The 27,400-nt window shown below is 35.2% G+C and overlaps 5 protein-coding genes across 9 annotated transcripts in view; 2 read left to right on the top strand and 3 right to left on the bottom strand.

The window, feature by feature from the left end:
- Positions 1 to 6,965, bottom strand: part of LOC131545438 (nephrocystin-4-like) — a 171,558-nt gene extending 164,593 nt beyond the window's left edge. For both annotated transcript variants that reach the window (XM_058784249.1, XM_058784250.1), the window contains exons 1-2: positions 6,261 to 6,965; positions 3,230 to 3,376 (exon numbers count right to left, since the gene is read on the bottom strand). In XM_058784249.1, the coding sequence (XP_058640232.1) occupies positions 3,230 to 3,376; positions 6,261 to 6,395 (282 nt within the window). In that variant the 5' untranslated portion in view covers positions 6,396 to 6,965. The remainder of the gene's footprint in view (positions 1 to 3,229; positions 3,377 to 6,260) is intronic.
- A 180-nt stretch (positions 6,966 to 7,145) lies between these two features.
- Positions 7,146 to 10,426, top strand: dffb (DNA fragmentation factor, beta polypeptide (caspase-activated DNase)). The gene is made up of 7 exons (XM_058784257.1): positions 7,146 to 7,431; positions 7,536 to 7,662; positions 7,796 to 7,981; positions 8,920 to 8,999; positions 9,103 to 9,276; positions 9,418 to 9,518; positions 9,685 to 10,426. Exons 1-7 carry the CDS (start codon positions 7,312 to 7,314, stop codon positions 9,932 to 9,934), a joined length of 1,038 nt encoding a protein of 345 aa, XP_058640240.1. The 5' UTR covers positions 7,146 to 7,311; the 3' UTR covers positions 9,935 to 10,426.
- Positions 10,427 to 10,575: 149 nt separating this feature from the next.
- c08h1orf174 (chromosome 08 C1orf174 homolog) lies at positions 10,576 to 14,282 on the bottom strand. Its single transcript, XM_058784268.1, has 4 exons — positions 14,159 to 14,282; positions 13,300 to 13,377; positions 12,747 to 13,136; positions 10,576 to 11,736 (listed from the first exon to the last, which is right to left on the bottom strand). Exons 1-4 carry the CDS (start codon positions 14,171 to 14,173, stop codon positions 11,635 to 11,637), a joined length of 585 nt encoding a protein of 194 aa, XP_058640251.1. The 5' UTR covers positions 14,174 to 14,282; the 3' UTR covers positions 10,576 to 11,634.
- A 1,204-nt stretch (positions 14,283 to 15,486) lies between these two features.
- On the top strand, positions 15,487 to 17,360 carry b3gnt7l (UDP-GlcNAc:betaGal beta-1,3-N-acetylglucosaminyltransferase 7, like). Its single transcript, XM_058784255.1, has one exon. It carries the CDS (start codon positions 15,958 to 15,960, stop codon positions 17,209 to 17,211), a length of 1,254 nt encoding a protein of 417 aa, XP_058640238.1. The 5' UTR covers positions 15,487 to 15,957; the 3' UTR covers positions 17,212 to 17,360.
- A 125-nt stretch (positions 17,361 to 17,485) lies between these two features.
- The window catches only part of cep104 (centrosomal protein 104), a 34,436-nt gene continuing 24,521 nt past the window's right edge, over positions 17,486 to 27,400 (bottom strand). Inside the window, exons 20-27 of one of the 4 annotated variants that reach the window (XR_009272428.1) lie at positions 26,665 to 26,732; positions 23,123 to 23,213; positions 22,592 to 22,773; positions 19,023 to 19,074; positions 18,748 to 18,795; positions 18,577 to 18,633; positions 18,401 to 18,494; positions 17,486 to 18,214 (exon numbers count right to left, since the gene is read on the bottom strand). Coding sequence is in view for 3 of the 4 variants with exons in the window: in XM_058784252.1 (XP_058640235.1) it covers positions 22,607 to 22,773; positions 23,123 to 23,213; positions 26,665 to 26,732 (326 nt within the window). In the remaining variant the exon portion in view is untranslated. Of the gene's footprint in view, positions 18,215 to 18,400; positions 18,495 to 18,576; positions 18,634 to 18,747; positions 18,796 to 19,022; positions 19,075 to 19,861; positions 22,774 to 23,122; positions 23,214 to 26,664; positions 26,733 to 27,400 lie in introns of those variants that run through there. The other 3 variants (XM_058784253.1, XM_058784252.1, XM_058784251.1) reach the window with 3 other exon arrangements.

Raw genomic sequence — 27,400 nt, 5'->3', positions numbered from 1 at the left:
CGGCTTCAACACTGACAACGTTGGAAATTAGCACATCACAATTCCATAAACATGAAACCTCTCACTCTGTGTTAGACGGCAGAAAATGAATTAGCCAGGCTAATTAGTGAATAACACTGGGGTTCAAGCAAGATCAAAAATGAACTCTCGTCAAGCACAGAATGCAAGTAACATTTGGCTTTGGGAAGTAAATAATCAAGTTACTGGCTAGTGGTAAGTGTCTTAATGAGGACTACAACATCATAAATGGTGCAAGCATAATTATGAGAATGATAGTCTGTCCCTTGCTGATGCAAGGGATTCAAAGCAAAAGATATACAAATAGTCTACTAAAGAAACACTGGTCATGAAATTAGCATCTCATAATAACTTAATCTCATAATAAGAAGTTAATCTAGGTCTATGGATTTTTGTTTCTCCCCAGATGTGGCAACACATGAACTAGCTGTTCAAAAGGGGTTAGGGGTTGGTAAGATTTTTGTTTGTTTGTTTGTTTAATGAAGTCTCTGTGCTCACCAAGGCTGAATTTATTTGATCAAAAATACAGTAAAATGGATAATAATACTGTAAAATAATATTACACTCAAAAAATTTGCATCTTAAAATTTAATCAACCCATGATGAATTTTCAGCAGCCGTTACTCCAGTCTTCTGTGTCACTTCAGAAATCATTCAAACATGCTGATTTGGTGCTCAAGATACATTTCTTATTATTATCAATGTTGAAAATAGTTGTACTGCTTAATATTTTTGTGGAAACCTTTCAGGATTCTTTGATGAATAGAAAGTTGTTTCATAATAAATGAACTTTACAGAGTAATTGAACTGGATAGAAACAACCCTGAACTGACTGGAGATAAATAATGATAACCATCTTGCTACAACTGTTTTATAGCACAATTGTGGATTTGCCTCATATTTGAAGTTTGCATCACTGATTCTGTTACTTTCCTGTTTAATATTGTAAAGCCGCTTTGACCGCACATTTTTGAAGGGCGATAGAATGTCTGTAAAAGTCATGGAAACTAATAAAATGTTAAAAGTCATGATAAATCATGGACATCTCTAGGGAATAAATTTTTTTTTAGTTATGCTCTGAAATATTGCATTTAATATTTTATATTGTGCATGTAACTGCTGTGTAGAGCAAATCTTTCTTTCAAAAAACAAAAATGTTTGATGTGTTAGCAACCTCTCGAGTCAGATTGTTTCAATGAATCAGTCACAAAATATTATAATCAAAAAAATGTTAAAAAGCTTATGCAGTAATCACAAATGACTGGAAAAGTCATTCAAATGCATGAAACCTGTGGGAGCCCTGAATGTAACCTTTTTAATAAAAATAATGCAAAATACAGTTTTGTGGTATGTAAATTCTCTCCATTTGCTTGACACAGGCAGCTGTGGCAAAACAGGGCAATGCAGCTGTGAACCGCCAATTAGATAACAAAAAAACCCTAAATGGTTGACAGGAAGGCAAAAGGGAGACAATTTTCAATACAATATGCAGAGCCACACAGCTGTTGGGGAGAGAAATGGCAACATGTAATAAAACACAAAGGCACAGCGAGTAGCTGGAAATGGAGCGTGCTGCAGACATTAACCGCGGTCTCCACGGTCTGTGACTCAGAGTGGACATTTTCAAGAACTTTTATTTCCACTCGGTGGATCTAAGAGCCCATAATGGGAGATTTAAGTGAATTACAGTGGTGCCAGGCATGCAGACAGATCTGTGTGTGTGTGTGTGTGTGTGTGTGTGTGGTCTTCTGAACAGCTAGACAGTAAATTCACAGCCTCAGATGGGCCTTTATTGTGCTTGCTGAGAGAGGCCAGAACACGTCTATCATCTCCAATAAACTCCGCTGGGTTCGGTTTGTTTGTGCTGTGTGCTGCCAGCACTGATACTTCAATCCTGAGAGTTTCAGCAAAACTTAGAGGTTGAGCTGTAACAAAGATAAAAAATGTGTGCACCCAGTGTCAGGGTGACTGCTATCATTACTGGAAAAAGTGAAAAAATAAATAGCATTAGCCTCAATGGCATAATGGAAAGGCTGGGTTTATTTGTAAGTGCACTCAGAAATAACCACTGAAATAAGGCTGAATTAAACAGATTTTGAAGAAGATTTTTTGGTGACTGTTGCAAGTTACATTAATGCGTGACTGTCATTAGTGAGTGAGTCATTCCCTCAAACTCTTCCTTCCAAAACACTGATTTTTTTTTTCAAAAACTAACAAACAGGGTTATTATCATTTATAAAACTAAAAGCATAAAATACAATTTCATTACTTGAAATAAAATAAACGTTAAGAGAAATAAAATAAAAAACTTTCAGCTAGTTGCAAAGGAAAAATTTCTTATCTTTGTTACTGAAATAAGAAAAAACTCAAATTTGATAAAACTTACATATTTTAAATAAATAAATAATGACAAAACACAACAAAATTACTAAAAAAGAAAATATAAATAGAAAATCTAATTCAAAATAATTAAATATAGTAGTATATCTGTACTAAAATAGCACTGCTACAAGTGACTGTTTCTATAATTCACTGAATCATTTACTCAACCAATTTGATTTCATTGGTGGAGTCAAAACAGGCAAAGAAATTTTGACTGAACAAGTTTATTGAACAGTTGTGAAAAGGAATGATTAATGCTTAATTTTTTGTTGAAAATTGTGATTAAATATGTCACAAATGTAAAGCAGTCTGGTTGGCTAATATAAATATGAGGATTTACTGTAATTGTGAGAATGACTTGTGTATATATTTCTATACTTTACATATTTTTCTAATATCCATTTTTGTTTTTGTAATATATATTATATATTATTATATATTATATATTTTATCACATTTGCTGTGGAAAAGGGCAGGGCAGGTAAACTAAACTGATCCAGCAAAAAAATAAAAAATGGATGTGTTAGTCCTTGACTCCTGAGACAACAAGGACAAAAGCTGAGCACGGCCTAAGAGCAGATTCCTTCTCAACAAGCATACTGAGAGTCATGTGTTCTACAGCTTTATTGTACAGATGCTCCACTCGAGCTACTGTAATTCTGCAGTCCATTTGAACTGTCACTTTAAAGAGGTCACCTCTCTACATGGAATAGGGCATGAAGATAAGACAACTTCTGAATGGATAACACCCTTAGTCAAGCTTGAAAAGGTGTTGCATCATGAAAATAACACTAAATATCATCAGTCAGTGAAAAATTAGTCACCCTACCTCATTGAGGAGCACTCGACCGCTCTGACCCTGCGTGCCACTGACAGAGTGTGAGCCGCTCTTCCATGTGCGCCCGAAGAAGTGCTGGTGACCCGAGTCAAACAGGGTCACTCGCAGCTGATACTGGAGTGATGGCGGGGACTCTAACTGTTGTTATGCCAACCACAGGAAGAAAAGGAGAAAAAAAGAAAACATCTTTGTGATAATTTGTCAAATTAAAAATGTTTTGGGGTAGTTGGCATAAGATTTCAAGCAGTGACAGTGTACTGCAGCGTGACACAATATAATTAATCTAAAACTAAACATTCTACAATTTTTATTACCTCATATTAATCGCCTTTCAACTTTACATACACACACACACACACACACAAACACATACATACATACATATATATACTAGGGGTGTGCGATATTGAAAAAAAATTATATCTCGATATTTTTTTTTTTTTTTTTCGAAAACGATAACTAGACGATATTTTGCCGAGTGTGTTATTGTGCTGATATCTGACTACCGTGGACAGCTGCAGTTTTTGATATTCTTCATATTCTGTGTGATCAGTTCACATCATTGATAGAAATTAAAGTTTAAATTGATTTTTACCTTTTATGGGCAATTTTACCTTTAATAAAGCCATTTTTTCTAAAAGTATTTTAGAGTCAAATTGTTACATTTAATCAGTCAATTAGAATAATAATAAGACATTTAGGCTGTTACCAAACAAATGAAACCAGTATCAACAAAATTAATCTTTGCAGAAGTTGCATCTGAAGTGGCATTTAGATGTATTTACTCACTGTTTAGGACATAGTGCTTTAACCTGCAGTTACAAATGCATAATGTTTTGATATTTTAAACATAAAACATTAAATACTGATATTTGAAATTATTTTAAAATGAACAGATATTTTGAATGTGAAATTAAAATCGCCAGTAGGTGGCAGCAAGTCACTGTTAATAAGTGAGTCATTGCAAATGAACCGAATCATTTAATGGTTGATTCATTCAGGAACTAAACATAGTCATGTTGCTCAGAAACGCAAAAAACAGTGCTGTAGCTGTTTGGAATTATTTTTTGTTGGCGAAATGGAGCAAAAACAGGCAATATGGTGTCTAAAATGTAAGTCTCTTAATACTAACTTATTGATTTTTATACAACAGTTCAATAATATCACAATCATGCTTATTTTTGAACAAAAAACGGCACTCTTCCTGTGATTGTAACTATATGAAATATATATATATTATAATCACACACATTTTCTGCTCTCATATCTTGAATTTTGTGATCATTCTTGATGCATTTTAATAGACTGAATCATGCAGTGAAAGAACACACTCTAAATGCGCACGCGCACTAGTCTAGACTTCACTTAATGAATGCGTGCTCTCTGTAGGGGTGTTTTGTTTGGTTTTTGCAAAATACTCAATGTCAAATTGCACATCGTTAAAACAACAATTTCGATATATATATATATATATATATATATATATATATATATATATATATATATATATATACACACATACATATACGTGTGTGTGTGTGTGTGTGTGTGTGTGTGTGTATATATATATATATATATATATATATATATATATATATGTGTGTGTATATATATATATATATGTATGTATGTATGTGTGTGTGTGTGTGTGTGTATACGTGTATATACACACACGCACATATATACATATATATATATATGTATATACACACACATATATACGTGTGTGTGTGTGTGTGTGTGTGTGTGTGTATACAGTGTTTCCCCTAGGTTTATGGCTTTGGGGAGGGGTTGTTCCGTTTTTTCCGACATAAAAATAAAGGGATTTAATATTGATAATAACATTGAAGACATTGTATGATTATTCCTTAAAGATAAGGTTTTAATAGTTTTACTAGTAGTAGCCTATTACATTCAGCCCAATGTCTTCAAGTAAAACCGAACTTTTATTTTGACGGGTTGCCATGAATACCTTTACATTTCTGTGTATATGATATGAGGATAGTTTTTCTCAAATGAAACGCTCGAATGCTCATGAAGTGACTCTCAGAACAGTTCTGGAGATGTTGTTCATGTATTTATGTCCTCATTTAGTGAGACAACAGGCGTTAATATCACCGCAAGCGTCGCGCGCTTCTGTATGAGTAAACAAACCCGCGCGTCTGCGCAATACATTAACACAGAGACACGGAGAAGTCATATTTAAATAGACGGGGTGGCCGCCCCCTAAAATAATGGTAGGAAACACTGTATATACATATGTATACACACACACACACACACACACATATATATATATATATATATATATATATATATATATATATATATATATATATATATATATATAACACACTATATTGTCAACCCTGTTCATTAGAAGGAGTGACCCAATACTTTTGGCAATATAGTGTATATATCTTGCAATTTTTAGGCAATATAAATAATAAATAAATATTATTTATTGATAAGTAATAATCATGTGTGTCTATATATTATTTATTACTAATATACATTTTATAGTTTAGAATTTCATTATACACACCAATTATATAAAACATTATGTAATATAATAAATATTATTTTTGATCATTAATATAATTGTGTGTTTGTTATTTATTACTAATAAATATGTATTTTATATCCTAGAATTTCATTCTATATACTGATTATATACTATTATATTTATATTAAATTGTGTTCAGTACATGATAGATAGATAGATAGATAGATAGATAGATAGATAGATAGATAGAAATACAAATCAATTAATACTTATTCCATATTTAATTATATATTTTTAGCAATGGTAAATTGACATAAAACGTAAAAATAACATCTTTCATTTTATTCATGTTTTCTTACCTAAAAATAAGAAATATGGGTGAAAAATGTCTGAAACTGCTTACGGGTACACTTGATGGTTAAAAGTTAAAATATGAGAAATTATGACTAGTAGCACAATCTAACAATGCATCTTAACCTTTCCATAGCATGTAACTTATCTGAATTAAACATCCACCTGTTTTACGTGAAGTCCATCGATCTGTTTGAAGACCAGCTGTAGACCTTGAGAAGATCCTGGAGCTTGTCTGGCTGTTTGACTGTGAGGCGGGATCATGCGGTTTCTCAGGAAAGCGTTTTTCCAGTCAGACATGTCCTGGGTTTCTTCGCTACTATCTATCGACCAGGGAACGTTTCTTAAAAGGGGTCGGTCAGTGAGCGTTAATGTCCCCTGGCAAACATCCCTGAAAACGCCTAAAAGCTTCACAGGTTGTTAAATCATTCCCGCAGGCGAAGTGAAGCGCTTGTTACTTAATTGAAATCAAATGCGGAATATTGACAAAATGCAACGCTAAATCACCCAGAGACTTTTTTTTGGCTGCTCATTCATTTCAGTCTCTGCGGTAACGTACACAACTCTCTTTCTTTTCTCCTGCTAACGCATGCCGCATTTAACTAGGCTAATTTTACGGAATAACTTCTTCTGACATTTTTGACACACGCTCTACGAACTGTTAGTTTCATAATCATAATACATGAAAAAGCGGGCTCAGCTATTTGTCAGGAAGGGATTCTCTCTGTAGTGGTTGCCATAGCGTCTGTCAGCCGTTGCCAGGGTGAATTAAAGAGAGTTTTGGCGCTTTCCTGCAGGAGAAAAGTGCAGTGTTGCCATATACCGCCACCGTGTGGCTCGGTGGTGAATCCAAGCTCTGACTCGCACTGAGAGTTTAGTTTTTACTGATTAAAATAATAATAAGAAGAAGAAAGTTTATTATTATTATAAGTTTGTTAAAACTACAATGGTTGACCGATTCTCCCGTAGCTGTAGTCCTTGAGGCTTCAGTATTTACATTTGTGTGTAATTTCAATTTGTGTTGTGGAAAAATGTGAAAGTCTATCGAAGTAATGTTCACCACATATCTTATTCATAACTGAAAATAAACTGTCATAAACTGTCCGTGTTATTTTTCTTTTCATCCACGAGGTGGCAACGCGCGTCTTGTCGTTGTTTTGATCGCTCATGCAGACATACAGCGAAAGAGAAACTTCGCATTTGCGGAAAAGAAAATATGCACAAAATAACTAAACCAAAGCTGGTTAAGATAAGAAGTGCCAACGAGGCCAAAAAATACGGAATTGCAGCTGCTAACCTGAAGGAGCTGATCAAAAAAGGATGTAATTTACTAAAGGTATAAAAAATGTGGTTTATTGCTGTTATCAGTATTAACGTTACTGTACAAAGCGTTTGGATGCAGCTGCTGTCAGACATTCATAATTCATATTTTATCCGCAGGTATCCAGCTCCAAAGTACATGTCTGCTTATACGAGGATGGGACAGTAGTTACTGAAGAGTATTTTCAAAATCTTCCCAATAACACAGAACTTGTTTTGCTGCCTGAGGGACAGAGCTGGAATGGACGTGAGTGAATTTCATTGACTGACACTTGGTCTGAAACTGGAAAACACTGCCTGAATATAATAAACTGTAATATTGTGATCAATTATAAATAATGTAACCAATCGGATTGCTTTGGCTTTTTCATTCTCTACAGTTGTGCATGAAATAAACCAAGTCCTGGGTTTGGACAGAGACACAGACCTTCTGATCAGTGCAGCAAATAATCTTCTGTCAGATGAACATTCTCCCAAGCGACGCAGAATACTGGGAGACCTTCTGAGGAACCTGAGGGACAATTCAGAGCTGGAGAACAGAGAAGAAGATAAGGACTGGTTTAAAGGTAAGTGAGGGGAAATAACATAATATGCAGGCATTTACTGTATGTGTACTGTAACTGAGACTTCTGAGGCAACCTTAATATATTTACACATTTTCATAAATACTTTAGTGTAAATACATAAATACTTTCTAGTTGTGTTGTTATTTTAATTACTAATGCTGTGATTAAAATTATGAAGCTTTATTATCGCCTAAATTATTATTAAATATTATAACTCACAAAGAACATGTCACCTAGAATTGGAGGAAAATGTTCTTAATTTTCATTTTCAAGTTATTAAAAATATATAAAAATATCATTAAAACAAACATTTATTTGCATATATATATATATATATATATATATGTGTGTGTGTGTGAGAGAGACCCTGGACCACAAAACCAGTCTTAAGTCGCTGGGGTATATTTGCAGCAATAGCCAAAAATACATGGTATGGGTCAAAATTATAAATTTTTCTTTTATGCCAAAAATCATTAGGATATTAAGTAAAGATCATGTTCCTATTTTGTAAATTTCTTACCGTAAATATATCAAAACTTCATTTTTGATTAGTAATATGCATTGCTAAGAACTTAATTTGGACAACTTTAAAGGTGATTTTCTCAATATTTTGATTTTTTTTTGCACCCTCAGATTCCAGATTTTCAAATAGTTGTATCTCAGCCAAATATTGTCCTATCCTAACATATATAACTGTACATCAGTGGAAAGCTTATTTATTCAGCTTTCGGATGATGTATAAATCTCAATTTCGAAGAATTGACACTTAAGACTGGTTTTGTGGTCCAGGGTCACACACACATATATATATATATATATATATATTTTAGACATTTAATTAAATTTTTATATTTTTAAATATGAAAATGACTGTGTACAGTATATTTCAAATACAAAAATTTGTATGTTTTTTTAATTTTCTCATGTCTATATGTCAGGAATTGATGCCCGGTTTAAAACCAAGTCTGCTTACATGAAGTATAACTGTGAGAGCAGAATCCGAGGATATTTGAAAGAGGTGTGACAAATGGCACTCAGTTTTTTAAATATTGAAGATTTTTATTTTATTTAGTGAAGTTTATCATTTATTTCATGAAGCATGTATTGTTCACTGTCTGTAGGTTGATGGATATACGCAGACTATTCCAAATGCCAAGACAAAAAGTGAATATAAAAAGGTGGTGGAGATCCTGGCAGATAAGCTGAAGGCTGCACGGTATAATGGTACCTATTTTGACAGATCGGAGAGGGACATCCACAGGCTTTGCACTGAAGAGGGCTGGTTCACCTGCCAGGTGTCATTTCTAATGAGTCTTATTTAGTTCAGTCTAGCATCATTTTTCTTTGAAGGAAAATAATGAAACAAAACATCTCTCATTCACTGCTTTGTCAGTAGTTCCTGTTTGTGTAAGATTCTAAGACTTTTGCGCTAACAGGGTGCCTTTGATGAGAACAACTGTGCATTTCTTCACTCAATAAACCCGTACGGGAGCCGCGAGAGCAGAATCCTCTTTAGCACCTGGAATCTGGACCACCTGTGAGTAGTAAATCTCTAAAGTAAATGTTTATCATAAGAAATTTGAGTATACTTAAATCTTAATGCACATCTTAATATCAACATATCAGTATTTAGCAATTCTGTTTTAAAATAAATTTTAGGGATAAGGAATAACATTCTGAAATGAAAAATCTGGTGTTTTCAGGATAGAAAAGAAGAGGACCGTCATGCCCACACTCGCTGAGGCACTGAAGGGCAATAAAAGCGGCGATATAAACGTGGATTATTTCTACAAACTGTTATTCACAAGGGAAAATCTCAAGCTCGTTCATATCGTCTGCCACAAGAAAGGGGCCCATGAGCTCAGCTGTGACTCCCGAAAAATCTACAAACGGGTCCGGAGGACTGTGAAATCAAAGCACATCCATAATCCTCTTGTGAAATATGCAGCTTAGTGTGAAAGTTTCAGCTTTGGTGAATCACAAGCACTGATGCAAGTACTGAGATCCTCAGGGCCATTTTATCTTATTATGAGGTTATATTGTGTTTCAGGTACACACATTTTTAATTGTAACTTTTAGTTTCGGTTATATACCAATTTTTGTACCAAAGCAACATTTCGGTTTAAATTATGTGAAAACATTTTTCAGGGTTTTATAACTGTGACTGATTTTATATTTTTATATTTCAATTTTTATTGGTTTATTTTAAGCACATAGGCCTGGTTTCACAGACGGGGTTTAGACTAAACCAGGATTAGGCCATAGTTCAATTAGGACATTTAAGTAATTTTTCTAAAAAAAAAAAAAAACTACTACTGTGCATCTTGAGAAAAAAACAAAGGCACTGATATATTTTAAGGTCAATCAGTCCAAGTTTCTTTTAGTTGAAACAGTTCAGACTTACATTTTAGTCTGGGACTAGGCTTAAGCCTTGTCTGTGGAACCGGGGGTAAATGTCTTTGAAAAGAGTCTCCATTTGAATCATGAATCATGTGTGGGAACAGGGTATCTTGTACAGTTAATGGTCATGGTACTTCCATCAACAAACAATAGCCTTAATTATTGTACAAAATATACTCAAGCCGTTTTCCAAAGCTGTTAAATGAGATTTATTTTCTCTGGACGGAGTATTGTAGCTTTCACATGATAATACACAGATGATTTGCCATTAAATAAGTTCACAAAAATTGCATGTCATATATACATACAAAGCATTTGGTAGCAAAAAGAATTAGCACTTGGTTTATCACTTCAATAGAAAAATATAAACTTCAAAAATCACACTTTCTACAATTTTTGCCTCATATAATTTGTATATAATAGAAAAGAAACTACATTTTAAAATGTTACATCTTTGAGCCACTCGTGAAGTTAGTGCAAATTCTGTTCCATAAGATTATACAAATATCATCATATACAGACAAATCAAATTTCTGGTGAAGCCACATGCATAATACAGTTTGAAATTGTTGGTTTAAAATTACAACTTTTCATATCTTAATAACAATAAAAGCCTCTTAATTTGAGATACTAACCAATATAAAGATCTTTACATCATATCAAAGAACAAAATAGCTACATGCTTTAATTTTCAATTATACAGCACCAAATCTGAAGTATTAAGTGTTTTTTTCCAAAACAAATCGATTCATTCTCAACAGAGAATGTTTAAAAGTGCCAAATTCATAATGTCCAAACTAATGTTCAAATTGCTTTCGAAGTATAAACAGCAAATTTGAGGCACTTGACTGATAAAACTGTATTTGTTGATTTCAGAGCACATTAGTACGGACTAGTGGTAGAAAACCCAGTGTACAGAAAGTTATAGAAATTATAGCTTTCTTTCAGCACAAACCCCAATCACATGATGGTTTTAGCTAGCACAAAACCCTCTTAACGTACATTCGTTTAGTAGCACATATATAATGTTCTTACATTTTTGCCCTAATTGATGTACCTCATCAGATCTGCATAAGAAATAATTACATTACTGATAAATCAACAAAGTGCACCTCAGTGTAGCTCAAACGTTAAGAAGGCTTTTGGAATAAAATAGCTTGTTTTAAAAACAATCAAGTCCATTTTACCAGCATAAAACTCCTTCCCTCTCAATGGCAGACAGATTGAATGACTCTGTGAGAGGAATTGTGTCCTCATAGCTGCTCGTCTTCACTGTCCTCTTTGGCATAGTAATGCATGCTCCTGTACTCTCTCCGACTCATTCTCTTGCTTCCTGGGGTTCTGCATGGGTAATCCTGCAACAAACCAGGTCAGAATCTTTTAAAACAAAGCCACATTCACACATTAAAACTGCATTAATGAATATAGTTGGCTATTGAGTTTATGAATCACGAAATCAGACACCTGCTGCACTTTGACACCCAACTGAGCATCAACAGACTTTCTTTGCAATAATCCTACATGGTCTTGCATTAACCTCAATATTTTAGGATTACTGTGTGCAAACAAAACCATCTGGCTGCATGTTATTTATCTGGAAAGCTTAACTTAGACCAGAGTTATGTTACTGGGGCAAAGGGCCATGAAAGTTCATATCAGTTGAAGGCCCACTCAGGATATTTAAAGTATTTAATTCCTTTTTTTTTTTTTTTTAAGCTAATGTATTTCTTCTTTTAATAAAAGAAACTACACGTCTGTCCAAAAAAAAAAAAAAAAATCCCCACCATTCTTACTGTTATAACAATGGGGTCAAATATAGAGTCAAAAAGTAGCAAGCAATAAAGTTAAAAAATAATATTGATCATATCAGTCGGTGTCAGAAAATTTCAAACGGCACAGAGGCTTTTGCATCTTAACTCTTCATATATATTAATTTTATATATTATCATTAAATATATATATATTTTTTTTCTCTTTTATTCAAAACTGGGCAACGAGTTTCTTACCTGACATGTATTATAACTGTAATTCATGAGACGCTTTAATTAATAATAAATTAACACTTTTTTTCTATATATCGATATGATATATAGAGCCTCGTCTACACAGACGTCAAACTCGGGTCACGTGACCATTTCCACTAGACATGTAAAAATGTTCACATGAAATTATGACCGTTTGTACTTAATTACAATACATTTGTACTAATACATTTGCAAAATACATCAGTTCTTTTTAGAACCTTGAAAGCCAAACGTAATTGCTGGTCACAGCTCGGAATCGAGTTCAAACCAGCGCTATTTTGCTACATTTCTTCACTGATACCCAATCACAACAACATGTGTTCTGAATCGGTTCAGCTTACCTGAACAACATCCATGTTCCCAAAGAACTGCTCCACTGGGAAAATGTGATTGCTGTCCTCGTCGAAGAAAATGCTCGGTTCCTCTTGCGTTTGGGGACTGTGAATTACGGTCTGGTCCATCTTCGCCTCTGCAGAGCCGCTTGTCAAAGCAGAACACTTGGCGGCAGAGTTCTCCTTACCGCGCCGTTCACCCGGAGTCTTTTTCCCGGGCTTAATTTTGACGTTTTCATTCATGGTCGAGCTGGAGTTCTCCTCTACTTCGCCGTGAAACGGTCTCTTTGGAAGACGTTTGGCCTCCCCGCCGTCGCCAGCCATCTGCTGCACTGCGCTCGCGATATCAGACGCCGATCTCTGCACCAAACCGCGCAGAACCCTCCTCCGCACAGCCTTCTATGGATAAAAGTCCAGTAACAAATGTATAAATAAACAAAATATCAGCGCGGTTTTAGACGTGGCTGATACATCGTGAGAAAGCTTGTTACATTGTAGCGCTTTACTGTAGCCGACAGACGGAAACTGCGGGGAGGAGATGGTTGGGTAGACTGACACTGACCTTGACTGAACTTTTCACACCAGGCGCGTTTAAAGAGACAGTGCCGCGCACTCGCAGTCTGTGGCTCCCAACGACAATCTGAAACAAGAGCGCACAGCTTATTAGGAACACTGTATGATCAATAATACATACGTTTCCCCTTCACAGATTACTTTTGTGCTACTGAGTGGCGTTTCGTTAGAATAAAGATATAGGTAAACTAATCTTTTTGTTCACTACCATCCAAAGACACGTTTTTTTTGTTTGTTTTTTGTTTAATGAGGTCTCTTTTTTGTTTTTATGCCTTAAAAAACCGACTACAGCACCTAACGAATATGGCTTTTAATAAACAAGCAATCATTCGTGAACAAACTGAATGAACTGGGACAAAAATGTGAACCAGTCTAGTTCGCAACCGGGAGAGAAGGGGTGCGGAATGAACATGTAAATATTAAAGATAAGATTTTTGATTCAACTCGAAAATGAAACAACACAAAAAGCATGCTCTGAATACGTAAACGGATCTTTGTATTAAATCGATTCAAAAGATTCGATTCACTATGTGATTCAAAATCCCCAACCACAACTGCTGGAAAAAAAAGTTAACAAACTTACGTTTATGAAAACAACCCGTGAAAAACAACTTTATTATAATACTAAAAGACAATGCACGTGCTCCAAATGAGACTCAGTTTACACTCCAAAACTGTGAATTAGCGTTGTTTTAGTAGCCTATCCTAATAAACTAAATTTCACACTGAAACATTGAATCGTAAACTGTCCAATAAAATCTGCGTAAACTCGAAAGTGGTCGTGCATGTTCATATTACATTTAAAAAAAAACGACCTCTCAAACATAAAAGCGTAAAAGCCTTCTTACCTGCTTCGCCCTCATTGGAAGTTTCGGCGTCGAAAACCGAGTGTGGAGTCCTGCGAGTGTTTATCTCCGGTGACTGCTAAAGTCCCGCCCATATCCGATCATCAATGCGACACAGGATCACAAGACTGGAACTGAAAACGTTACCAGGCTTTTCTGAGGCGGTGGCTGATACCCATCAATTACTCCTTGTCCGCTTGTACAAGTTATAACCGTTATGACCAGTGCAAAAGATTAAAATACATGGGATGGGAAGTTATTCATCGTGGAAATATGTCGAATGAGTCATAGGCCTAAAGACTGTGACGTGAATATGTTATGGATACTAATGGCAGGTTGCATAAACTGCTTAGAAAAGTCCTAAAAAGTTAGTCTTTTTCTTTCTTTCTTTCAAGGCTGATCATAACTTTTTAAAGTCAGTTGCAAAAAGTTAGATTGGTCTAATTTGAATTAAAAGATAAATAAAACTGATTGTCACTGCTAGTTGGTCAAACTAGTTGTTAAGACAGTCTTAACAAAGTGGCTGTGTTTATGCAACTGGCCCTAAATCCAGCGTCTACTGATGATGACATCCGTGGAAGAATTAATATGTGCGGATTATATTCAAACATTTGACTCCGAGTACTGTATGTAACAATCAAATAAATATTTCCATAAAGGATTTAGTCATTCTGAACATTGCTTCATTTTCCAGACACATGACATCATCACAGTGGACATTATAGTCGAGCTGCAACATTTAACTGATTTCACATGGAAAATCCAGTGTCAAATGAAAATGTTAACAGGTTTTAAAAGCATTTAGGTAGCTATTATGTGGCACCCTGCTGGAAAATGCAGCCAACACTATGATGATTGTGATGATTAAATGGTCTCTGGAGCAAGCTGGTCATTTATGGCTATAAACCAATGGCAACTGGTCAGTTGTCTTATCTAGGACTAACATAACCAGCTTGGCAGACCATCAGTTAATCTGGGTGGGGCTGGCTGAACCAGTAGCAAGCATTTTAGTACACAGATCAAATATAGGCCAAATTGTATAAAATGTTCTAAAGAGATATGTTTGTTGCTTTTATGATGCAGAAAACACATTATGACTTAGGCTATGTAAATGACTTACAATATCATTAAAATACATTTACATTTGATAGGACAATCTCATTTCAAATGTAGTAGCCTGCTCTGTGTCTTGGCGATATTGCAAATTCTGAGAATCATGCCGTTAAATTCGTGTTGACTGACTCTATCGCTATGAACCACACGGTGGCCCTAAATACTAAAATTACGAGTTTAGTGCTAATCAACTCCTTGACATCTTCGAGCATCTTTCTGAGTGTGTGAGATTGGCGTGAAAAGTGGGTTGCAAATCTTTGAAAATACGAGAAGTTACTTCAACTCCATTATTTACTTACATTGAATAAGTAAGTAAGCTAGTTCAACTTCTCACTCAAACTCCTCTTGGGGACCCTCATTTACTACGCTTGCACAGCTGTCGTGTGTAACCAGAGATCCTGTAGCAGGTAGGTGTCGTTGTGGTGGAAGAGAGAGGAGGGCAGACAGCCGATTGTTGTACAGGATGACTGCCTCCCATTTTCAGCAGTTCAACGATGGAACTTGAAGCGAGAAGAACCTGTTGCGACAATTAGTGACGACGGGACAAGAGACTAAACTTAGTCTGAAGACTGAAGAAAGAGAAGACGGGTTTTAAGCTTTATCAAAATGCCTTTTTATGGACTATTCGCTCACTTGTATATTTCCATAACATTTGGAAAATTAATTACAGCGGACCTGGCTGACTTTTCATGACAAATCCACTGGCCACCCGAATGGAGAGCTCTCTGAGGAGCGTGTGCGCAATGGAATTCTTCTTTCGAAAGAAAAAGAATTTAAGGACTGCGGTCAGCCTGACTTTGGTTTTTGCCACTTTACTGATGCTTCAGAAGTTAATAACAGTGGACACGAATTTCAAAGATACCAAAGTCGACGTGAAACGCCAATGGTGTGGCCCCACATGTAAAAGCATAAAGGCCATTGAAAATTCATCCGACGGTAATGGCTTGGCGCCGGTGGGAAAACCCATGCCAAGAAAATGGGACGTGGATAAAATTAAGTGTCGTGAAAATTCGACGATGAAGACCCAAGCCTGGTTTCGTCGTTTGAGCCCAAGATTTCACGAATTTGTCCTGCACAGACATTGCAGATACTACCCAATGTTGCTGAATCACCCGGAGAAGTGCAGCGGTGATGTGGATGTTCTGGTCGTGGTCAAATCGGTTATCGAAGAACATGACCGGCGAGAAGCCGTGAGGCAGACCTGGGGAAAGGAGCAAGAAATCCAGGGCTTGAAAATCAAAACACTATTTTTATTAGGCACTCCAGCCACTGGCAAAGACGCGCGAAATTTACAAGCCCTGGTCCAATATGAAGACCGAACCTACGGGGACATCTTACAGTGGGACTTCATGGACACCTTCTTCAACCTCACCTTAAAGGAGGTGAACTTTCTGAGATGGTTCAACATCTACTGCAGTGGCGTTCCCTTCATCTTCAAAGGGGACGATGACGTTTTTGTCCACACCAAGAACCTGGTGGAACTAATTGGCTTTAGGGTGGAGGAAAACAGGGTGGAAAACCTCATTGTAGGAGACACCATTTTTGAAGCCAAACCGATCAGAAACCGCCAGAGTAAATATTTCATTCCTAAAGAGTTGTATGATAAACGTTATCCACCTTATTTGGGTGGAGGAGGATTTCTCATGTCTTCTCTGGTGGCCCGCAAGCTCTTTGCGGTTTCTGAGAGCGTGGAGCTTTACCCCATTGATGATGTGTTTCTGGGCATGTGCCTTCAGAAGCTAAAGATTGTCCCCGAGCTGCATCTGGGCTTCCGGACATTTGGGATCATTAAGCGTAAAGTGACTCCTCTGAACCGGGAGCCGTGCTTCTTTCGCAGCCTCATCGTGGTGCACAAACTCGTTCCGCAGGAGCTGCTGCAAATGTGGAGGCTTGTTCAAAACGAGGACTTGATATGTGCCAGACAAGTCGTAATAATAAGATGAGTATTTATTAAGACGGAGAAGATTTTTTTCTTCTGCTCCAAATGAAGCGTATTTGTAATTTTCATCTTTTCTTTTTGTGATTTTGTAAGGAAGGATGATGATTACTTGTGTTATCAACTGTAAAATGTAATAAATCACAAGTCTTTCAATTATGGTCTTATCATCTACAGGGAACAAATACAAACCCAATCGATGTATTTTTTTAAATATTATATAAGTCTATAGGCTACACTCTTAGAAAAGATGTGTTAAAAATGACAACCTGTGTTAAATTTGAACACATTCATGGGTGAGTTCTGGGACAACGTTTTTTGTGTTAATTTTTACTCATTCATCGTGTTGATGGTTTTAACACAGTAAATGTGTCAGAAAGGTTATCACAAAGATGTGTAAACGTGTATAATTTAACACATTATGTGCTGTCCTTCACTACATACATTATGTTAAAAAAAAACATACATAAAATTCTAAACAAAATGTTCGCATTTGACAAAATGAATGGAAAAATCATTGGTTGTTTAGCATGTTGTCAAAATATTTATTATGATGAAATATCAACAATTACATAGAACTGCAGAATATATATATATACATACAATTTTAAGCAGTCAAAAAGGAAATGTCCAACACAGGACAAAAAAGTTATTTTCATCTCATTAAGTAACATGACACATAACCCCACCTTCATAGTCATTTCACTTTTTTCCAAACTTTGCTGGATTGATGGTGGCCAAAAGTATTTTGAAAGATGCTCAAAAAATATTTATTTTTAGCAATGTCTGTACTCCTCCATCTTTTCCACAGCATAGGAGTAAAAGTCATTATCAAAATAGCCTTTTAAAAGCCAACACAATGTTTTTGTCCACCTTTGGGAATAAATGAACCTCTCTAAAGACTGGATCCTGCTCAGAACTTTGCCAACATCAGAATGTTCCCTGGTCTGTATGCGTGTCCACAAACACAAATGTACTCAGTCCTTCAGTGGAGATCCTGGGTTCCAACACTATATTAAGACAGAGAGAGGAGACAATTCCACATTAGTGTCAATTTATATTTAACCTACATTTTTAAACCTTTTTTACTCTAAGATAAGAATATATATATTTGTAAGTAACAGCTTGTCAATACCATATACAAACATTTCAGCTGAACTGTAAACTAAATTGTCAGATTTAATTGTAATACTTACATATTCTAAATTATGTCCAAAAATGCTGAGATCCATAGAGAGAAAGACTCCAATTGAGGATTTAGCCTTCAGCTTGTCTGCAGTGAAGGGGTAGCTGTTTGAGACAAAAACACACTAAGACACATGCAAGCAATCACTATGTGATGATCTTCCTCCTTCTACAGTAGTTAACCCACCTGTGCACTGATGTTAGGTACCTTCCTGGTCATGTGGGACTGCAATGGCAGAGTCTTCTACCAAATGAAAGATCAAAATAATACTAAAATATAAACTAAAGTTTATAAACTAAAGAATGCTTGATTTGGTATGAATGAATGATTTAGTGTGAGTTTAATTGCAGTGCTTACCTGAATGGTGAACATAAAAAATGGTCCATCTTCTGATTGGTTCGTTTGCTGTGTAATAAACATAATGTTAGACATCACTTATTTGATACAATGTTAGCAAATTTAGATTGTAAGCTACCTGGCTTCAGCTAACTAATGTTATTAGACAATGACCGGGTTTTGCCCACAAAATTTCGCTGTGACCGCACGTTTAAAACAATATTAAAACAACAGCAGCAGGAAACATTGCTTTTGTTAATAAATGTAAGCAAAATATGATTTCAAGTACATCTTACCTCAGGAATCTTGCTAGCAGTCTCCGGCGCGAACTGGGGCGAATCGTCTCCTCTGTAGTAAAAAGATGGTTTTGAAGAGCAGTTTTGACAGGAAGGTTAGTCGATTAACATAATTAAACGATTATGGTATAAATGCTATATTTTACTTACAAAAATACAAAAATAAAACGAAATGGCATGTCGCTGTTAGACAGACTAAAATGACTATGGGCTGACTGGATTCCGTTCAAAGACCCTAACGTAAGGTTAGTCCCTATTGGTTCACATTAGCCAATTTAAATAACGGACGTCTTTAAAAAACTACACATAAAGTGTTAGCACATTGGTCTAAACGCATTGTGTTGAATGCTGTGTGTAAATTCAGAAGTTGTGTTGATTTTTAAACTACACATACATATGTGTAAAACATTTTTATTTAATATTGACACAAAATGTGTAAATTAGAGTGTTACACATAAAATGTGTAATTTTTTAACACATCTTTTCTAAGAGTGTAGATCTAGCTCAACAATGTTTACTCCAGTGAATATTAGATTTTTTTCCTCCAAGTATTCTGAACACATAACTTAAAGATTTGGTTAAAAAGATAAAACCCACGAAAAGTAAAAAAATAAAAATAAAATAATAATAATAATATAAGTAAATGGAAAAAGATGCAAATTAAACACAAGTGGACCTTTATGACAACATGCTCCAATGGCGGAACAAAGCAGTAGGCTAATGTAAAAGGTAACATACAAATATGTAACGCCTGTTTTAGCCAACAAATAATGTAATTAATTTATTATATATATTTACATTTAAAACAATAACATATAAAACTCATGTAAGTTGGCCCAACCTGGAAAATGGTTCACTTCAATACCTTCATTATTTATTTGAATTGGAATTTTAGAAGGAGAGAATTCAGTGTTTAGAATTGAAGGGGGTTTAAGCAGGTGTTTAAAACAAACATTAACACATGTAATTTGACTTTGGACCAAAACATATATAAACTAATCTACTAAGATCAAACATACATTTCAAATGTATTTCTATGCCAATTATGATGCACCAGACACAGCTAGAAATTCATTAAAATAATTTTTGAATAATGTCCTACAATGAATGGAAACTGTAGCTTTTAAACACCATAAAAGTATGATTAACCTATTCTAAAAAGTTTAGAATGCATGTTATGCGATATATTCCACATATTCTAAAGTCACTCTGCATCATACGGTAGCTTTGTGTGAGGAACAGTCTGAAACTGAAGTCATTATTCACTCCTATGGTGCTTATATCTTTAACATAATTTAATACAACTCAATTGAAATGTTCTCTATGGTGTTCCATGTAAGAAAGTAAGTCATACAAGTTTGAAACGACACAAGGGTGAGTAAATGACATTGATCTGCATCATTTCATTTGTGAGTGAATAACACTGCATGATAAACACACCACCATGAACATTTCATTTTTCAGATGTGTTGTTTTGGTTTGGTGTTTGTGTCACAATCAAAAAAACGTACAAAGCTAAATTGTATCTTTACATTATTACATTACAAAAAACAAGCATGTGACAAAACATTATTCAAATACATTTATTAAAACAGCTTCTAACAAGCAACAAAGCAGATATTAGCTTCTGTTGATATGCACATACAGCTGAGGGGCATTGAATTAATGTGTCGTGGCTGACAATTCAAATTACCATCAGTATAAATCTTTTAAATCTTGTTTCATAATATGTCTTAAATAGTCTTCATTGCATGTCTAAGAACAAACGCTTAATCTGTACAGACAACATTAAAGTTGTGAACTGTACACACCTGAGGAAAATGGAAAGTGGCCAGACTAAGACTGCACCTATAATGCACTTTCTAATTTGCTGGTAAATTCATTTAGGGTTGCCAAAAAAAGTTTGCAATCATGTTCTTGAGAACTGACAGCACACATTAGTGCAACATTTTCAGGTACATCCTCCAGATTACTATGATGCAACTCTTGTGTGCTTCTTAATTCTGCTATAAATACAAATGAAAGCAAACAACAAAAAAAGCATTATATGATATTCTACCATTATCACCTATATATTATCTACATAGTATAAATATTTATACATTTGACTGAAAAATTAATACTATTGGGTATGTGTCAGTCATCTGTGCAAGCAAATTGAGTTTGTCACTTTTAGATCACTCTCTCCACTCAAATAATTGTTTAGGTTGACTTATATTATATAAATATTAAACATCTCAGTAATGCCACATGAGTGAATCATGTCTGCAGGGGCTGATTTATTTCAGTTATATAATGCATGTCTCAGCAGTGAGCTGTAGAAGCTACAGACAATGCATTATGTCAGTAATGACACCAGAAAACATTTTTAAAAAGAAATGCCCATGTGCTGTGATTACTCCCAAAGGTTTTAAACTGGTTTGTTTTATTCCGGTATAATATACTGTTAAAGCCTATTGGGGTTGTACCTTAAAAAAATTCCCATGACTATCATGTCTCACATAATAGGAAAACTCTGACTGCATACCTATGTTCAGTCTTCACTAATATGCAAATACTTTAAAACGTGACATTATGGCTTATTTTCAGGCACAGGATCAGCCTATTCCACTCAAACTGCCTTTATGTTGTTTCAAATCTTCGGTCTCAATGATTTTATAAGCATAACTGGACTAAAGCATTTAATTTCTAACACAATCAATAGAACAGCATAGTTTGATACAGATGATACCCAGTGATTTAACACAAAAAATGCCAATAGTTTCTCTAATACTGAAGCAAATGCAAAGACCAAACATATGAAATAATAGTCTTAACAGCATCATCATCCCTTATGGCTCTTTATTCTCTCAGCAGTGGCCTCGTGTATTGGCAACATCTCTGTTCCAAGTCCCGATTCTCTGAGAAGCACCAAGGCAGTTCTGCGACTTGAATTAGCCTTTGCCCTCTTCAAGAAAAACAACATTTTTGTTTGTTTGTAAACTAAATGTTGCAAGGCGAGTGCTGCAGGAAATTTAAGTGCATTTTCTGAATCAGATAAAATAAGAATCTAAGGTTCAAATCTCTTGAACAGAATTTTTGCTTTCTTTTCAAAGGCTACTTTTTATGTTTGGCTATGGTGCTAATGATGCTTTAAAACCCATTAAATATCAAAGTGCTACAATCACAAAATATTCACATACACCACACACTAAACAAACAAGTATAAAACAACATACAAGAATACAATTCTTAAATAGATTACAAAAGAATCCAGGTGATCCACCTGAAAAGGTAAACAGAGCAAAATGCAAACTGCGTATCTGCTCATAAACCTGTTTTTCAGCTCAAGTATTTTCGTTCACACACATTTGAAAGATTTTACATTCATTAATGGGTAATTTTTATATCAGGTGTCAAAGATAATGTGTGCTTCGAATAATGATGCTGTCTTACAGGAATATTTCTAAATCAGTACAGCAATAAGAGTGCAATAATGCATTATTTGAAACCTGATATAAAGTAAATTTGTGTGTTTTTTGCTATAAATCACTCATATGAGATTATTTCAGCAAAGCTACTAGAGTTACCATGTAGCCTGTGTGCTATGCCTGTTGTAGTCGGTGGCTAGAGGCCTTGCCTGGAAGAATTCTGGTGCGTCTGTTAATCCTGGAAGCAGGAGCAGGGATGCGACTGCCTCTGCCCAGCCCTCGAGCCTTGGACTCGGATATGACCATTGTCGTCTTAGCTGTAGCTGTACTGACTGTTTTTCCTGAAGGCAAAGAATAAGAGAAGCGCAAACACACAAACACTTTAATGAGGAGTTAATGAGAAATGCATTGTCCAATGCTATATACTGTAGTTTAGCCAAAGTAAACACAGTATTCAAAATAATACTTTACTGAACAGCCCATTCCAGAGGCAGTGTGTGGAGGATGGGGCATTGTGGGACTCTTTGAGGTCATGTGGTGCAGATGGGCTCTTGTACGGCAGAGTGGATGATGTGGAGGTTGTGTGGGGCAGTTGGGATCTATAGGGCTGTTATGGGGCAATGTGGGGCAGTAGGGGACAGTGTGGGGTTGTAAAGGTCTCATTGAGGGCCAAAGGAGATGAATGATCACCTTGTGCGTGTGAGAGAGTGCTCTGCTGTACCGCTCTCCTCCGTGAGTTCTGTTTGCAACCCTCAGTTCCCATGAGGTGAGACTTCCAGCCCTGCAAATACAAGACATGCACTGTTACACTGCTGTATGAGGAACGTGTGTGGGAGAGACTTTAATACTGGAGTTATTCACTTATCATCATGGATGCTCATGTAAATAATCTCTACCTATTGAGTCTCGATGAGTGTTCTTACATTCCTAAACCTTATAAATAATATCAGCTCTTACATATTGGAAACTCCTTACATCATATCTAGCGATGTTCTGCGAATGTCTTTCTAGCCAAGGAGCTCTTACAAGTCAAGAACAACTAATGCATTTCCTGAACCAGTATGGTTATTGTAAATTAAAATTAAAACCAAAACTATTTAAAATATGACATTAATTTAAAAACAAATTTGGCAAAAATGACATCACGTTTTTTTTTTTTTCAGGAATACCACGATTTTATCACGATTCTTTGTCATTTACTTTTTTTTCTCCATGATGTACTGCTGAGCAGTACAGCTAAACTAATTTCCCATTTTAAAAACAAAGCTTTACAAAGTAACAAAATTTAAATAAAAAGACTGGCAGATATTTAGGCCAAAGTTAGTGAAGATAAAAGTCTTTGTCATTATTTTATCTTTGTTAGTAAAAAAATAAGAACAAAGATACACATTACAAATACACATAACATACAAATAAAACAAACAGTGCTTTATTTTTTTATTTTTTTTTAGGTAGGCATATTTAGCAGTAGCATTCAAGATATTGCATGAATAAATATAAAAATAAAACACTACTTCACTGTGTAAATTATACACTGATTCTTATTAAAGCAACTGTTTTAAAGCTCTTCAGTCAAGAGCAATGAGTGATTTTTCTCTTTGCGTTTTGTTGTTTTATTAAGTTTAAGGGGGAAGTCCACTTAAAAGTGAAAATTCTGTCATTTAAGACTTTCTTTCTTCTGCTGAACATAAATGTTAGTGACTTATAGTATTTTTTTTTCTACTATCAAAATCAATGGACCAGCTACTGTTTGGTTACCCACATTCTTCAAAATATCTTCTTCTGTGTTTAGCACAAGAAAGAAATTAATACAGGTTTGGGACATGTGAGTGAGTAAATCCCTTTAATAAGGGATAAATCCCTATCCCTTTAATGACAAGCGGCAGCATGTTTAGTACTGTCACTTCAAGACCTTCATGCATCTAACAAGCCTGCATCCATTTTTCTCTCAACTGTTTGCTTTCACTTTAGACATAACCAACTGTTTATATGTAAATCTTCTGTATTTTGACATTATTAGCGCAATCAGATGTGAAAAATAACTTAGTCCAGGAATGCAGGAGCTGTTTGACAGGCTTTTTAGTGTGCGTGCGCTTCAGGTGTACACGCTCAGAAAAAGCGTGCATCAGAACAGCATGCAAATGAAATGTACTTTTGCAATTGCAAATAAGTGCAGTGTCCCATGAGTGTAACTCTACCGCTGAGTTAACATTTGATGTGAATGTTTGTCGTGTTCAGTGTTGAGGAAAGTTTTTGTTTTTTTTAAATGCATTACAATGAGTAACTACCTAAAAAGTAAGTAATTGCATTACTTTGTTACTTTTTATAGAAAGTAATGTGTTACGTTACTTTTGAGTTTCTTTTTCTCATCTGGGCTGGGCTTGCTTGTAAGTTTTTAATATAAAAAATGTTATATTTTGGAATATGTAAAAGCCCTTTCACACCAAAAGTGAAATGAATAAGCCACAGGCTGAAGGAAATGTAAATTCAATTATTAACATGTTTATTTATTGCAGGTTTACATCATATTCTGAGTTTGCATTTCAGTTTTTATTCATTTTAAGGAATACTAAATCTGTTTTTGTGCAAGTGAGATGATTAAATGGATGTTCATATTTAGTCTAGATGGAACTACAGTAACCATCATTTTTACAAATTACACAACGCCTCTGCACTACAGATTTTTCTCAACATGGGAACAGGAGAGCTGTTAGTCAATAAATGGGAAAACTAAGTAACTGGTGTTACTTATTTGAAAAAGTAACTCAGATATTTTACTGTAAATTAAAAAGTAATGCATTACTAGTTACTTGAAAAAAGTAATCTGATTACATAACTTGAGTTACTGGTAATGCATTACCCCCAACACTGGTTGTGTTGTACAGTATATTGAGATGAAGACACCAGATCTGCAACTGATAGAATGTGCGCTGTAGCATGATACTACGATATTTCTTCAAAAGCAGATCGTGGAGAGATTTTAATCATCCATGATCAAAAATTGTCATATCGCACACCCCTAATATAAAGCTAAACAGAAATATTACAAAAATGAAAAATATAAATGACAAAAGCAGATTAAAGTACTAAAACCTTCTAAAACGTCCCAAAACACACTTGTAGCCAATCAGCAGTAAGGGGCATGTCTAGTAATGAGTGCACAGTACGGATATTAGCAGATGAACTATAGATACAGAGATGCCAGATTAAAAAAAAAAAAAAAAAGAGGAAAATACGATCAGACAAGAGGTAAAAAAAGAGGAAAAATCGGAGGAGGATTTCGATATAAGCCCAGAGAAGACTGGTTTTCCTTTGCTAAAGTAAGGAAACTTTGCTTCCTTTGCTCCTGTAAACAAACTCGCGAGACTAGCATATGCGTGCTGCGCATACATCCTACGTCATCCGCCGGAACAGCTTGCATGTATGACAGTCAGCAGAAGTGAGAAAAAAGTGTTTATTACATTTGAAATATAGATATATTGGATTCGCACATGGATTCGCTATAGGAGGCCTTTATTCATGCCCCGGAGCCACGTGAGGCACATTTTATTATGGATGCGTGCACTTAATTTGACGACTTGTGGACTATTGAACAGAAACACCTGACGACTGCAATGATAACTCTTGGAATAGCCAGGACAATTTTTAATATAACTCCAATTGGATTCATCTGAAAAAAGAAAGTCCTATACACCTATGATGCCTCGAGGGTGAGTAAAATACAGGCTAATTTTCATTTTTCAGTGTCTGAGGTGAAGTCTTTACATATTGGTAAACATCATTCTCTTTATCTTAACAAGATTGCCCATATTTCCATTGCAATATGTAGAAAACAAAGCTCACACTGTATTTCAGGGACAGTTTAGAACCCTCACAAAAACAGGTTTACGATTTGAAAAGTGTATGAGTTTATGTGGTACATGACGTGAGACATCATTCATTTAACACAGAAGACAAGTCAAACACTGAATATGTAAAACATGTTCTCATAAGCTCATCTGTATGATGTGCAACAGAGAAATAAAAGACACCGAACAAAGTATAACAAGAACTTTTCAAGTTATTTATAATGGATAAATAATTTCAATTAATTTCAATCATTTTACAGCTACTGTTGTGGCAGACAGCATTCGTGCACCAGGTATTTTTGTTTGTTATTTTGTTGTTCATGACAATAAATGAGTTGATGATGTAGAGTAGCACCTTATGCATGTGTTTGTGTGTGATCTCACCTCCTCCCCTGAGGCAAAGTTTTCATGGCAGAGAGGACAGTGACTACAATTTTCTCCACAATTTGGTGCTAAAAAAAAAAAAAGAACACAGGAATAATTCCATCACCAGGAAACAAAACTGTTTTTACTTTTTCCCAAACAATAAATGCAGAAAATTCTCCACTTACAGAAATGACAATAAATCTGCAGTCGTGAAAGGTCATTTCTAGTGACACTGTGTGAACTTCATATGGATAAACAGATCTGATGATAGAGTGGGGCTGTCTTATCTTATTTTTAGGTATAATAAGAGTGTGATGCAAAGGGATCAAAATGAACACTTGTGAAGCACCAAATGTGAGTAAAAGCAAGTAAAAAAAAGTTGCAGATACTCATCTCTGATATTATTTTGGAACTGGAAGATAATACAAATGTTTAAATCTTCTTATGCTATTTATTGGACTGGAATGTTTTTTTTTTTCCTTAAGAAATCTATGAGGTGACATGGAATATAAAATATTCCTCTCATTAACTTGATGTGGGAACATACATGCTTTTAATATTTTCAGTCTTTCTTTTTCTTATACTGTGTAACATATAATCATAGTTTTATACGCAAGGCTGAACTACCTCCTATGTTTCTGTTAAGAACTGATAAACAAGTATATGGTGCACCCAGGAACTGGGACGTATGCCAATACTTGGGCAGGCATAGAGGGAAGTAAGCGAAGCTAGTAAGCGTCATTAATAAAAGACT

The sequence above is a fragment of the Onychostoma macrolepis genome, chromosome 08 (assembly GCF_012432095.1).
Source record: "Onychostoma macrolepis isolate SWU-2019 chromosome 08, ASM1243209v1, whole genome shotgun sequence".
In the NCBI taxonomy this organism is placed as follows: Eukaryota; Metazoa; Chordata; class Actinopteri; order Cypriniformes; family Cyprinidae; genus Onychostoma; species Onychostoma macrolepis.
Note: the sequence above shows the minus strand (reverse complement) of the source record. Positions and strands in the feature narration are given on the sequence as shown.